This window comes from Desmodus rotundus, chromosome 7, assembly GCF_022682495.2.
Source record: "Desmodus rotundus isolate HL8 chromosome 7, HLdesRot8A.1, whole genome shotgun sequence".
Taxonomy (NCBI): Eukaryota; Metazoa; Chordata; class Mammalia; order Chiroptera; family Phyllostomidae; genus Desmodus; species Desmodus rotundus.
Window position 1 is genome coordinate 105,820,193 of NC_071393.1, and position 14,002 is coordinate 105,834,194.

The 14,002-nt window shown below is 36.2% G+C and overlaps 1 protein-coding gene across 1 annotated transcript in view; it reads right to left on the reverse strand.

Annotated features, from left to right (window-relative positions):
* Window positions 1–10,868: 10,868 nt before the first annotated feature.
* Window positions 10,869–14,002, reverse strand: part of C7H14orf39 (chromosome 7 C14orf39 homolog) — a 52,199-nt gene continuing 49,065 nt past the window's right edge. The window contains exon 18 of the mRNA XM_053928974.1: window positions 10,869–11,071. Coding sequence (XP_053784949.1) covers window positions 10,869–11,071 — 203 coding nt within the window. The remainder of the gene's footprint in view (window positions 11,072–14,002) is intronic.

Here is a 14,002-nt window from a genome sequence, read left to right on the forward strand (position 1 = left end):
GTGAGCCCCAGTCTCCAATGAAGATTGCCTGATTCTACGCAACACACTGAAGTTGATTTTATTTCAAGATATTGCTTCCTTAACTATCCTGCTGACTATCAATAAAAAATTAATATACAATAATGTTTTGAAGTAGATGGAAGAAGAAAATAATAAACATTAGAGCAGATATCAATGAAATAGAGAACAGAAAAACAATAAAAAACAATAAAACTAAGAATTTTTTTAAGAACATAAACAAAATTGATAAACCTTAGTTAGATCAACTATGAAAAAAGAAGACTCAAATGACTAAAAGCAGAAATGAAAGAGAGGTCACTACAACAAATACAACAGAAATAATAAAAAGGGTTACGAGAGAATACTATGAGAAGTTATATGCCAACAAAAGCATAACCCAGAAAAATTGTATAAATTCATAGAAACACACAATCTCTGAAGACTGAATCATAAAGAAATAAAAAATCTGAACAGAACGATAACTAGCAAGGAGACTGAGGCAGTCATCAAAAACCTCTCAACAAAGGAAAGTCCAGGACCAGATGGCTTCCCTGGAGAACTCTACCAAACATTTAAAGAGGAATTAACACCAATCCTCCTAAAACTCTTGCAAAAACTTGAAGAGGGGATACTTTCAAACTCATTTGATGAAAACAGCATTACCCTAATAACTTTTCACTAGAAGAATATTGATGCAAAAGTCCTCAACAAAATACTAGTAATCCAAATTCAACAGCACATTAAAAGGATTATGTTATCTCCAAGTGAGATTTACCGGTATTCCTGCAATGCAAAAATGGTTCATTATAGGCAAACCAATAAATGTGATACACTACATTAACAGAATGAAGGATAAAAACCACATGATCATCTCAATTGATGCAGAAAAATCATTTGACAAAACTCAACATCCTCTCATCAGAAAATACCTCACCAAACTAGGAGTAGAAGGAAATTGCTTTAACATAATAAAAGCTACATATGAAAAGCCCACACCTAACATCACACTCAATGGTGAAAAACTGAAAGCTTTTCCTCTAAAATCAGTAAGAAGGCAAGGATACCTTCTCTTGCTCCCTCTAGTCGACATAACACTGAAAGTTCTAGGCAGAGAAACAATGCAAGAAAGCGAAATGAAAGGCATCCAAAGTGAAAAAGAAGCAAAATGATCTTTGTAGGTGACATATATTGATATGTAGGAAACCTTATAGATTCTACAAAAAAGTTCAGAATATATTAATTTAGCAAAGTTGCAGGATGCAAAATTAATGTGCAGAAGTCAGTTGTTTTCCACACACTAAGAATGAATAATCCAAAAAGGAAAATAATTCCACTTATAATGGCATCAAGAAGAATAAAATACTTAAGAATAAACCTAACCAAGGAGGTGAAAGACATGTATACTGAAAAGTCCAAGTCATTGATGAAAGAAACTCAAGACACAAATAAATGGAAAGACATCTTGTGTTCATGGTTAGAAGATAACATTGTAAAAACACCCACACCACCCAAAGCAATCTACAGATTCAGCTTAGTCCCCATCAAAACCCCATTGGCAATTTCTGCAGAATAGAAATTTTCATCTTAAAATTCACATGAAATCTCAATCGATCCTGACTGGACAAAACAATTTTGATAAAAGAAAAGCAATATTAGAGAACTCACACTTCCTTGTTTCAAATATATTACAAAGCTACAGTATTCAAGAGTGTGGTATTGGCATAAAGATATGCAAGTAGAACAATGGAACAGAATAGAGAGCCCAGAAATAAACTGTTATATACACGGTCAAATGATCTTTGACAAGAGTGCCAAGACCACTCAGAGAGGAAAGGACAGCCTCTTCAAGAAATGGTGCTGGGAATACTGAATATCCACTACAAAAGATCATATACAAAAATTAACTCAAAAAGAATTAAAGACTTAAATGTAAGACTCAAAACTATTAAAACCTAGAGGAAAAGTTTAATGACAACTGATTTCTTGGATATGACGTCAAAACACAGCTAATGAAAGCAAAATTAGACAAGTAGGACTATATCAAACAGTATCTTTTATATCAGAAGACATAATCAGCAGAGTAAATGGCAACCAATGGAATAAGAGAAAATTTTTTTTATTCTTTTAGTTCTTAGTAGTATTTTATTTTTTAGAAGATTTTATTTATTTTTCAGAGAGTGGGGAAAGGAGGAGAAAGAGAAGGAGAGAAACTGATTTGTGAGAGAAACATCCATTAATTGCCTCTCGCACACCCCCATCTGGGGACCTGCAACCCAGGCATGTTACCTGTCCAGGAATTAAACCAGTAACCTTTCAGTCCACAAGCTGGCACTCAATCCACTGAGCCACACCAGCCAGGGCAAGAAAACATATCTGATAAGAAGTTAATATCCAAAATATATTTTTAAAAACTCCTGTGACTCAACAACAATAAAATATAAAATAACCCAATTTCAAAATGGCAAAAGACTTTAATAGACATTTCTCCACATATTATATACAAGTGGCCAACAAGTATGTGAAGAGATGCTCAACATTCCAAATCATCAGCAAAAGGCAAATCAAAACTACGGTGAGATATAACCTCACCCCCACCAGCATGGCTACTGTTGAGAAAGGCAGACGTGTACTTGCAGTTTTTCAACCCCCTTTCAGCCACATAAGATGGGTCTCTGGCCCAGAATGATTTCTAACCATGACATAGAGTCTATACAACCTGCATGGGCTTATCACTTTGTACGAGAATAGCTTTCCCTGTTTCGTGCTCAATGAATGATCTTTCGTTTTTCTTCATTGTGTATGTCAATGACTCTCAGGCATGTCCCCAGCATGCAGCAGTATTTCAGACTCCACATGAAAGGAGTCACGCCCCTTCCACTTCTTCAGGACAGGGGTACAAGTAGGCAAACTGACCTGCGTGGGTTGCCAAAAGAGACCTACTGGCCTTGCTATGTCTTTTCTTTAGTCCAGTCAAGTTTTGTTTCATCCAATGCATGACTAGGTTATGTTTTCCTTAGTGACTCTGATACCAAGGTGCAGTGGGCAGAGGTGTTTAGAGTCCTCCCCTGGAATAGTAACCAGTGAATGATACTCTGCTGGACAGTTACTATAAAAACACAAACAAAACAGAAAATATTTAACAAGTGTTAGTGAGGATGTGAAGAAATTGAAACACTTGTGCACTATTGGTGGGAATGTAAAATGGTGCAAAACTATGAAAAACACTGTGGCGTTTCTTCAAAAAATTAAGAATTGAATGACCATATCATCCAGAAATCATACTTCTGAGTATATATCCAAAAGAATTAAAAGCAGGGTTTCAAAGATGTATTTGCATACCCACGTGGATAGACAGCAGCACTATTCACAAGAACCAAGTGCTGGAAGCAACCCAAATATTCATCAATGGATGAATAAACAAAACATGGTATATATATACAAATGGAATATTATTTTGGCTGAAAAAGAAAGGAAAACCTGTCATATGCTATAGCGTGGATGAACCTTGAAGATATGCTAAGTGACTTCCAGCCAAGATGGAGGCATAAGTAGATATACTGTGCCTCCTCACACAACCAAAAGAAGGACAACAACATATTTAAAAACAAAACACAACCAGAACTGCCAGAAAATCAAACTGTCTGGAAGTCCGACAACCAAGGAGTTAAAGAAGAAACATTCATCTAGACCAGTAGAAGAGGTGAAGACAGGCAGCTGGGGTGGAGAGGACAGCGTGTCAAGGCAGTGGCTGGAAGACCAAGTGAGGCAGTGGATGGTGGACCGGGCGGTCCCACATTTGGGTGCAGATAAACCAGGAGGAACAACGGGGGAGCGAGACAGACCACGCAACCCAGGGTTCCAGTGTGGGGAAATAAAGCCTCAAAACCTCTGACTGAAAAAACCTGTAGGAGTTGAGGTAGCAGGAGAAAGTCCCAACATCACAGGAGAGTTCATTGGAGAGACCCAGCTGGGTCCTAGAACATACACAAACCCACCCACCCGGAAGCAGCACCAGAAGGATCAAATTTTCTTGTGGGTAGCAGAGGAAGTGACTGAAAGCCGGCCGAGAGCTGAGCAGCTGGCATTGTTCCCTCTCGGACCCCTCCCCCACATACAGCGCCAAAACACAGCGGTGGGTTGCCCCAACCTGGTGAATATCTAAGGCTCAGCCCCTTAGTATGTAACAGGTGTGCTGAGACAAAAGAATATGGACCAAATAAAAGAACAGGTCATAGCTCCAGAAAAATAGAAGTAACCGATGAAGAGATAGACAACCTATCAGATGCACAGTTCAAAACACTGGTAATCAGGATGCTCACAGAAATGCTTGAGTATGGTTGCAAAATAAAGGATGAAGTGAAGGCTATGCAAAATGAAATAAAGCAAAATGTACAGGGAACCAACAGTGAAGGGAAGGAAACCACGACTCAGATCAATGATTTGGACATGAAGGAAGACATAAACATTCAACCACAACAGAATGAAGAAACAAGAATTCAAAAAAATGAGGAGAGGCTTAGGAACCTCCAGGACAACTTTAAATGTTTCAACATCTGAATCATAGGGGTGCCAGAAGGAGAAGAGGAAGAGCAAGAAATTGAAAACTTATTTGAACAAATAATGATTGTGAACTTCCCTAATCTGGCAAAAGAAATAGACTTCCATGAAGTCCAGGGAGCTCAGAGAGTCCCACAGAAGTTGGACCCAAGGAGGAACACACCAAGGCACATCATCATTACATTACCCAAGATTAAAGATAAGGAGAGAATCTTAAAGAGAAAAGGAGAGAGTTACCTAAAATGAGTTCTCATTAGACTATCAGCTGATTTCTCAAAAGAAACCTAGCAGGCAAGAAGGGGCTGGAAAGAAGTATTCAAAGTCATGAAAAGCAAGGACCTACAGCCAAGATTACTCTATCCAGCAAAGCTATCATTTGGAATTGAAGAGCAGATAAAGTGCTTTTCAGACAAGGTAAGCTAAAGGAGTTCACCACCACTAAGCTATTGTTACAGAAAATGTTAAAGGGACTTATTTAAGAAAAAGATGATCAAAACTATGAACATTAAGAAGGCAACAGACTCACAAGTCTCAACAACTGAACCCCAAAAAACCCCAAAACAAAAACGAACTAAGCAACAACTAGAATAGGAACAGAATCAGAGAAATGGAGATCACATGGAGGGTTATCAGTGGGGAGAGGGACGGGGAGAGAGGGAGAAAAGGTACAGGAAATAAGAAGCATAAATGGTAGGTACAAAATAGACAGGGGAAGGTTAAAAATAGTATGGGAATTGGAAAAGCCAAAGAACTTATATGCATGGTCCATGGACATGAACTAGGGTGGGGGAATGCTGATGGGAGTGGGGTACAGGGTGGAGGGGAATAAAGGGGAGAAAAACATGGTACAACTGTAATGCCATAATCAATAAAATATACTTAAAAAGACATACTAATTCAAAAGATGTAGAATAGTATTAGTTATTTATAAAGTCAATGCACAATTCAAATATTTTTCTATCATCAGAAGGTATCAATTAGTTATAAAAGGCAAAAGAATAAAAATAAGATTAGGAAGTAAATATTTCAGTGTTACTGTTTTATGGTGTGTTGGAAGACAGAATTTTTACTTCCTTGGCTAGAACAAGACACACATAACTTTTGCAAGTAGTTATTTTTCAGACCCATTTGGACCATAGTATAAGTAAATTAATATAAAATACCTATCTATTTGAATACCCGCTTTGTCATTGGACAGACTCTGAAAGTTACTTTAAAATATCTTTTGTCTCTATCATTTGATGTGCTTAGTATTTCTCAGTAAATGTTTTAAAAAACTGAACATCACATTATCTTATCATGTTTTGTATGAAAATCTCTATCTCTAAACCAAATGAGACCACAATTCATCAAGCACTTACCATGAGGTAAGTACTAGGTCAAAAAATCCTATTTGATAGGTAGGATCATCAACCCCACTTTGAAAATGAAGAAACTGAGGCAAATGAATGAGTAGTTGGCCAAGAGTCAGACTTTAGCATGAATCTCTCAGTGTTTAAACCCAGACAGGACTCCAGGTGTCGGTCTATTCAATACTCTACCCATCATTCCTCTGCTCTGTGTGTGAGTCATCAGTCTGGAGCTACAAATACTTTATTAAAAAGCACTTCCTAAAACACACCCCAAAAATAAAAAGGTGAGCTGATTATTTTGACAAACCAGCTTCTAAAAAGGTAACAAAGTTCTAAAAAGAGTATCATACTCATATCGAAACAAAAAAAAGTAATTAAAGAAATCATGTTTTAAGAGACACATTCCTAGCAAGATGTTAACATCAGAATACAAAGTGATATATCTAGAAACAGAACTGCTGAGCTGCAAACCTGGGTGTGAGTCAGAAATTATTAGGACAGGCCTATCCAGCAAGGATATAGATTTGATTGCATGTGACTTGTGTCAACTTTGGAGAAATCAAAAGCAAAATATAAAAGCAAGGCAATGGGAATGTTTCTAAACGAGCCATTCAGCCTTTAAGGCAAATTATATGGCAGCAGTTGAAATTCAAAGGGAAAGTATCAACATGCCACCCAGGTTTACATACTGTTTATTCATTCATTCTTTGAAAAGATCAGAAAAATGTTACTTTTATAATAGTAATAATACCACTTTAAAATTACTAACACACTCTCTCTCTAGTCAGTTATTAAAACTAGTGAGCTGCCAGTTTAGGCCACTCGAATTCTAATACCTACTCAGTCACAGTAAATAAAAATTTAATATTTATATTTTCTATTACCCAAAAAGGATTCACAACCCTGCAACCAGAAAAGCTTAATTAAGGCTTTGTGTGTGAAGGGGGGAGGGTGTCTAAATTGTCCTTCCATTGATTTTTTAAAATACATTTTATTTTTTAGAGAAGTTTTAGTATCAGCAAAACTGAGCAGAAGGTTCAGAGATTTCCCATATACTCCCTACCTCCACACATGCACAACCTTCCCCATTATCAACATTCACCACCAGAGTGCTACATCTGTCACAATCAATGAATCTACACCGGCACATTATCACCCCAAGTCCATAGTTTACATTAGGGTTCACTCTTTGTGTTGTACATTCTATGGGTTTGGACAAATTAATAATGACATCCATCATTATAGTATCACAAAGTATTTTCACGACCTTAACGTCCTCTGTGCTCTGCCTAGTCCTTCTTCCCTCCCCTCTAAACTGTCCTAACCATGAATCCTTTACTGTCTCCATAGTTTTGCCGTCTCCAGAATGTTGGAGAGTTGAAGTTATACAGTATGTAGACTTTTCAGACTGTCTTCTTTCACTTAGTAATAAGCACTTTAGTTTCCCCGTCTATTCATAGCTTAATCGTTCACTTTTTTTTAACACTGAATAATATTCCATTATCTGCATGTACCACAGTTTACTTATCCATTCACCTACTGAAGAGCATCTTGGTTGCTTCCAAGTTTTGGCAATTATAAATAAAGCTGCTTTAAACATCCATGCTCACATTTCTATGTAGACATAAGTTTTCTCCTCCTTTGGGTACACACCAAAAAGTGCTATTGCTGGATCATATAATGAGAGGATGCTTAGTTCTGTAAGAAACGGCCAAACTATCTTTCAAGGCAGCTACACCATTTGGCATCCCCACAGCAATGACTGGGAGTTCCTGTTGCTCCACATCCTTGTCACCATTTGTTGTTGTCTATGTTATGGATTTTGGCCATTCTGACAGGTGTGGATTGGCATCTTCGTGTCATTGCACTTGAACTTGCATTTCTGATGACATATGCTGTAGAGCATCTTTTCATGTGCTTATTTACATATCTAGACTATCGCAGTTACCTGATTGGTTCAACTTTAATTTTTCCTCTGACTGTATTGCCAACTTAATCTTTCTTAGCTAATCCTTTTCTTTTGCAGCTGTGGCATTTAGGATGTAAGTTCCTTATTGGCTTCAAAAATCAAGTAAAAACACTTGAAGATCCTCTATATATCAGTCTTATCATGTCTATTAAACTCAATTTCCTACTCCTACTCTTTACTCCAATTAGGCCTATTCTGTATTTCCTCCACACATACTAAAGTTGTGGTTGCATTTTTCTTTTGCTCATATTATTCCCCTTACCTAGAAGGCCCTTTCTATCTCATTTACCAATCCAGTCAATTCTATTCATTCAACAAGCACTTAATGAAATCCTACCGAACACTCTCCCTTAAAGTTAGGCAGTAAAAAATCACAAAGCTAAAAAAGGCATCAACCTTACACTGAAGGATTTTACAATTTGCATACCTTTAAAGTCCCAATTCAAATCCTGTCTCCCCAATGATCCTTCCTGGCTTTCCATTCCATGATGACCTTTCCTTTTCTGATTCTTTAAGCACTCAATCTGTTCTCTACCACAGGCCAAGTTATAAACTCTCAAATTTGATTATAAACTACTTTATTGTAATATTTTTGTTTCATAAGGTTTTCTTTTTCAAGATTTTATTTTTAGAGAGAGGGCAAGGGAGGGAGAAAGAGAAGAGAAACATTGATGTGTGAGAAAAACATCGATTGGTTACTTTTCTCTCACACCCACCCAAGTCAGGAACGGGGCCTGCAACCCAGGAATATGCCCTGATAGGGAATGGAACTGGCGACCTTTCACTTTGTGGGACAATGTTCAATGAACTGAGCCACTCTGGTCAGGGTTGTTTAATAAGTTTTGTCTTCTCAACTAAATTTTAAGTTCCTTGAGTATAAGACTATGTCTTTTACAAGAAGAGACTTTGCTTGGGGCAATGAGCACAGGATGCAGTGTGCACGTGATACTTTATTGAGTTGTATGCTTGAAACCTGTATGGTTTTACAAAACAATGTCACTCCAATAGATTCAATAAAAGACTGTCTTTAGCTCTTCTATATGCCTTCAAAATATCATGCACACTGTAGGTATTTTAAAAATGTATGTTTTACCTCTTTTATTGATACATGATAAATCTATACTGGTATGGTAGGCATTTATTTAAAGTAAGAATAAATCATAGAATAACTAACTAGGTTTCTCAAGGCTAAAACCAGTTTTGAACCTCTTAATAACTAAAAAATAAACCAATTACATTTTTCTTCCTTTTAAAGATTTTATTTATTTTTAGACAGAGGGGAAGGGAGGGAGATAGTAAGGGAGAGGGAGAGAAACATCAATGTGTGGTTGCCTCTTGTGCACCCCCAACTGGGGGACCTGGCCTGCAACCCAGGCACGTGCCCTGCCTGACCAGGAATTGAACTAGCGACCCTTTGGTTCTCAGGCCAGCACTCAATCCACTCAGCCACACCAGCCAGGCCTTTTCTTCTTTCTCATATATAGTCAATGTTTTTATTTTATCAAAACTACCAATTCATTCAATTGTAGGGTCAATAAAGTAAATACTTGATATAAAAACTCCAGCTTAACTGAAATTTTCATCTTTCAACCATTGTTGAAGATTTAAAAAAAAAAAAGAGTCCAAAGTTCTCTTAAATTCTATCACTAGTTATGTATTTCTAAAAATAGTCTTTGAGAAATCTTAATTTAATACAATTTGATATGTTGTAAACACCCTGAAGAAACAAGATAGACTCTCACTCAAAATTTGCTTGGGACATTAAGGCATAACACCAGGCACACTCCAGCAAGGTATTATTAATTGCATGATAATGCTCTTCTGGGGAGAGAAGGCCAGGCCTTCCAATCTGGTCTGAACATGGCTTGAGAGAGCAAAGAAAGGAGATTGGCTTTGGATTTTTATACTGTTAGGGGTGGGTCCAGGGCAAGAGTTTCCACAAATGGTTTTAACTTGGTGTTGAAGGAGGGAACATATGGGCTTTCTTATCAGCTTGACCAGATGTAGGGCAGAAGGGGAAGAAAACATAGCGAGGCTCTTAAAATCCAAAATATGGAGTCAGATTCTTTATTACTTAATAACTCAATACAACTAATTTAAAAAACACAAAATACAAAGATATTGAGCAATGTTTATATAATTCTATAAAATTTTAAATATCTTCATTTAAGCTACATAACTGATAAACAAGTGAATGCATAAAAAAAATATCTTTGTTGAACACAGAAAAAAATTTTTAAATGTTCTTCAAAAAGGCTTTAGCAAAAAAACAAAACAACAAAAAACCCCATTAACAGTATCACCATCAAGGCAATGATCCAATTTTCAGAAATTGGTGTTATACATTTCATTTTCTTCCACTAAAGATATTGGAAAAACTGATAAAAATGAGAATTTTACCCCTTGTTGTATTAGAAGAAAACACATATTATACGCTATCAGTAACATAAATTCTTTGAGATTATCGTTAAGGTGTTAGTCTTTATATTGTAATAGTAAAGCATAAGTGAAACACGGTGATTTTAAAAGCATGTTTAAGTAGCTAAAGAGCTAAGTACACCTCAACATTAATTCTGCACAGTTACTGCTAAAAGTTCTTCTGATGGACTGAAGGAGTCCTTGTTCTTATCAAAGCACCTAACGCACTAGCATAATGAAACTTAGGTTCTATGGAGAAGGAGACTTAATATTTACAATAAAGATTAATGGAAAAAGCACCCAATTCTACTAAAATTGAGAAAAGTTCTGCTGAATATGGCTTGCAAAATCAAGACCAAAATAATGATGATAGTAGCTAATACCACAATAAAAACAAAATTAAATGATATAGGCTTAATTTCCTTCAATGTTTAAATAATATAATCAAATTATATAACTAAATAACCTGTTATTGCTTAATCAACAAAAAAGTAGTCTTCATATTTTAATAATGTAAATATGCCCTAGAAGATTACAGAGCAGTAAAATAATTCAAGAAATTAGTAATTAGTTCAAAAAAAAGTAAATTGAGTTGTATTTTGTGAGGAAGATGAAAAACCTTTTACAGAAGAAGAAGGTGTTGGGTTTTGATCCTGTTCAAATGAAAATGGAAAACTAAAATCATCTTTTCCAGCTCCAAATGTATGGGTTGAAGAATCCGATGGAAAAGAAAATGTAAAGGCATCTTCTCCTTCTGGTTTCCCAAATAAGTTTTCTGAAGAAAAAATATATATAATATCATGCTACTTATGTTACATAACTTGTATAACCTACTATATTATAGTATATTGCATACAATAAATATGGTAACATTGAATCATTTATCTGCCATGAAGGTATTTGACTCTATTCCTTTTCTGTGCAAAGTACTGTCCTTTGTACTACGGAAGCTTATACAGATTCAAACTTAAATCCTACTTTAAAGTAACTTGAACTCAAATATATGAAGAACTAGTATATAAGGTAGAAGGAGGGGTAAAGACCTCAAGTGGCAAGCACAGCACAAAGGCACAGGATATATAAGGGTACACTGGAAATATAAGGGTGACGGAAATCAGCTTGTCAGGAGCGGTGAGAAATAATAAAGAGTTATTGAAAAGGAATTAATGAAGTTGAGTTTGGAAAAACTGATGAATTGTCCAAGTATATAATCTGGACTTTGTTTGGTAGATAACAGAAAGCCATTACATATTCTCAAGCAGAGATATGACAGGGTTTGTACTTCTTTATATAAGGGTTATTCAGAAGAGAATGTGCAGAAGGCCTAGAACAGGAGAGTGTCTGGAAGAGAGAGTAACAGAAAAGAGATGATGAAAGCTTGGCTTCACCTAAAGTCACAGCAAAGGGAATGAGGAAATCGTGGATCTGAGAGACACTGCCTAAGTCAAACTTATTCAACTATTATTTATGAGTAGTTACAATTACTGTTCATGACATTGTTCTAGGAGCTTGACAGAACAGTGAAAAGGGTGCTAGAGTTTTAAAAGGAATTTTTTAAATCAATTTTACATAAAATATTATTTAGTTCATGACTCCCAGAATTGTTAAGGAAAACTATTATTTTTCATTCATTTTATTATTTATGACTATAGTATATTTCATCTTAATTATAATTTTAATTGTTAATTTAAAATATAGTCATCTAAATACTTGAAAGAAGTCTTTTAAAGCACCTGTTTTTCCATACCAAACCAATTCAATGAATACATTAAGCAAAACAATTTACTTTATGCCACTTACAAATTTCATATAGCTTAAACATGTTATTTCACCCTAAATAAATCTGAGCCAACCAACAGTAGGGTGGGTGAATGGATGGATTGACTACAGATACTTGAGTACTTCCCTTCTCCCTTTCACACTTTATTTTTCCATTGACTTCAGATAACCTGTGGTTAGAGGAGATTTTATATACGAGGCCTGTCCAGAAAGTATCCAGCCATGTACTATGACAAACAGAGGCATTTCTTGAAGCAGATACAACATTGTACCTAGCACAATGATGCCTCAGTCCCCTTCAAAGTATATACCTTGGGACCTCACAGTTCTCCTAGCATCATTGTTGCCGGTTTGAATCAAGCCATTAACAACTGCAGCATGATGTTCCTTCTGCTCTGGCAGCAGAAGCCACAGAATGAATTTTGCCACAACACATTTCATGCCAAGATCCCGCATCAAAATCTCAGGCACAGATTTTGGAATCTGCAGATCAGCTTCTAGTTCTCACACTGTTGGTCACTGATCTTTGTTGATTGCAGCCCATACATGTTCAACATTCTCAGATGTTCTGCTTGTTGTAGGCCTTTCAAAATGTGGATCACTTTCAACAGATTCTTGATCATCTTTGAAGCATTTGTGCTACACTTTTATTTGTGCTGTACTCCTTGGATCATCCCCAAAAGCCTTCTGAATCATCAGAATAGTTTCCAGGGAGGAATGTTCAAGCTTAATGCAAAATGTGATGCCGAATTGTTGCTCTACTTGCTCAATTTGAATGTGATGGCCACACAGTACATGTGCTTACTCTGTGGCATCGATCATCCCCACTGACTGGTACAGTGAAGTCGTCATTGTTAGGCATGAACATTTCAGTCCACTATCCTTGGCTGCCAGTTACATCGATGTCATGCAAACCATTCTCATATTAACTATGGCTGGACTTTTTCCAGACCGACCTTGATAAATAATGACAGGTGGCAGAATGTAAAAAAGTATTTTAAAAAGAAATGTTCAGAAAAATGAAGGAGAGGTCTTTTTGGAATAGAAGGTTGAAGGGGAAAACCAAAGTTTTTATGGAAGAGAACTTAATCTTGAAAAGATGGTTAGAAAGTGATGAGGTTGAGCATATTACGAAGAAGAAAGTGCAGACATATTTGGCTTGCAATGAGTTCTTCAGTCTGGACAAAGCACAGATTACTCTTATAAGAGAAAGGCTTAAATGGTATTTTGGAGCTAGGTTAGAAAAGAAGGAGCATAATTTGATACACCATGGGGGAGCTGCTAAATGTATTTAGCTAGGAAGTGGGGTGGTCAACACTATACGTAAGGAAGATTAGTAGGAGTGTCATCTGTAAGTAAGGTGAACGGATAAAAAGACTAATTACAACGTTACTGCAATAGCCCAAGTGAATGGTAATGAGTTTGAAATATGATTTCAATGAAAATAGAAAAGAATGGAAATAAATATTTCAGAGAGAATTAATAAAACTTGATGACCAGCTAAATATAGCCACAGATATAGAAGTTAAAATTTCACTGATATTCTAAGTCTTGGCAACTAGAATAATGAATGGTAGGTACATCAGAAAGAGAACAGGTTTGATTTTAGATATGCTGAGGGTTTTTGTTTATTTTGTTTAAAATTTTTTTCAATTATAGTTGACATTCAATATTATATCAGTTTCACGTGTTCAGCATAGCAGTTAGACATTTATGACCATCCTGGTAAGTCTTGCACTTGCCTGACACCATCTGTAGTTATTACAGTATCACTGACTATTCCCTATGTTGTACTTTACATACCTGCGACTATATTGTAACTACCGATTTATATTTCTTACTCCCTTCACCTTTTTCACCTAGGCCCCCAACCCTCCTCCCATCTGGCAACCATCATTTTGTTCTCTGTATTTACGAATTTGTTTTG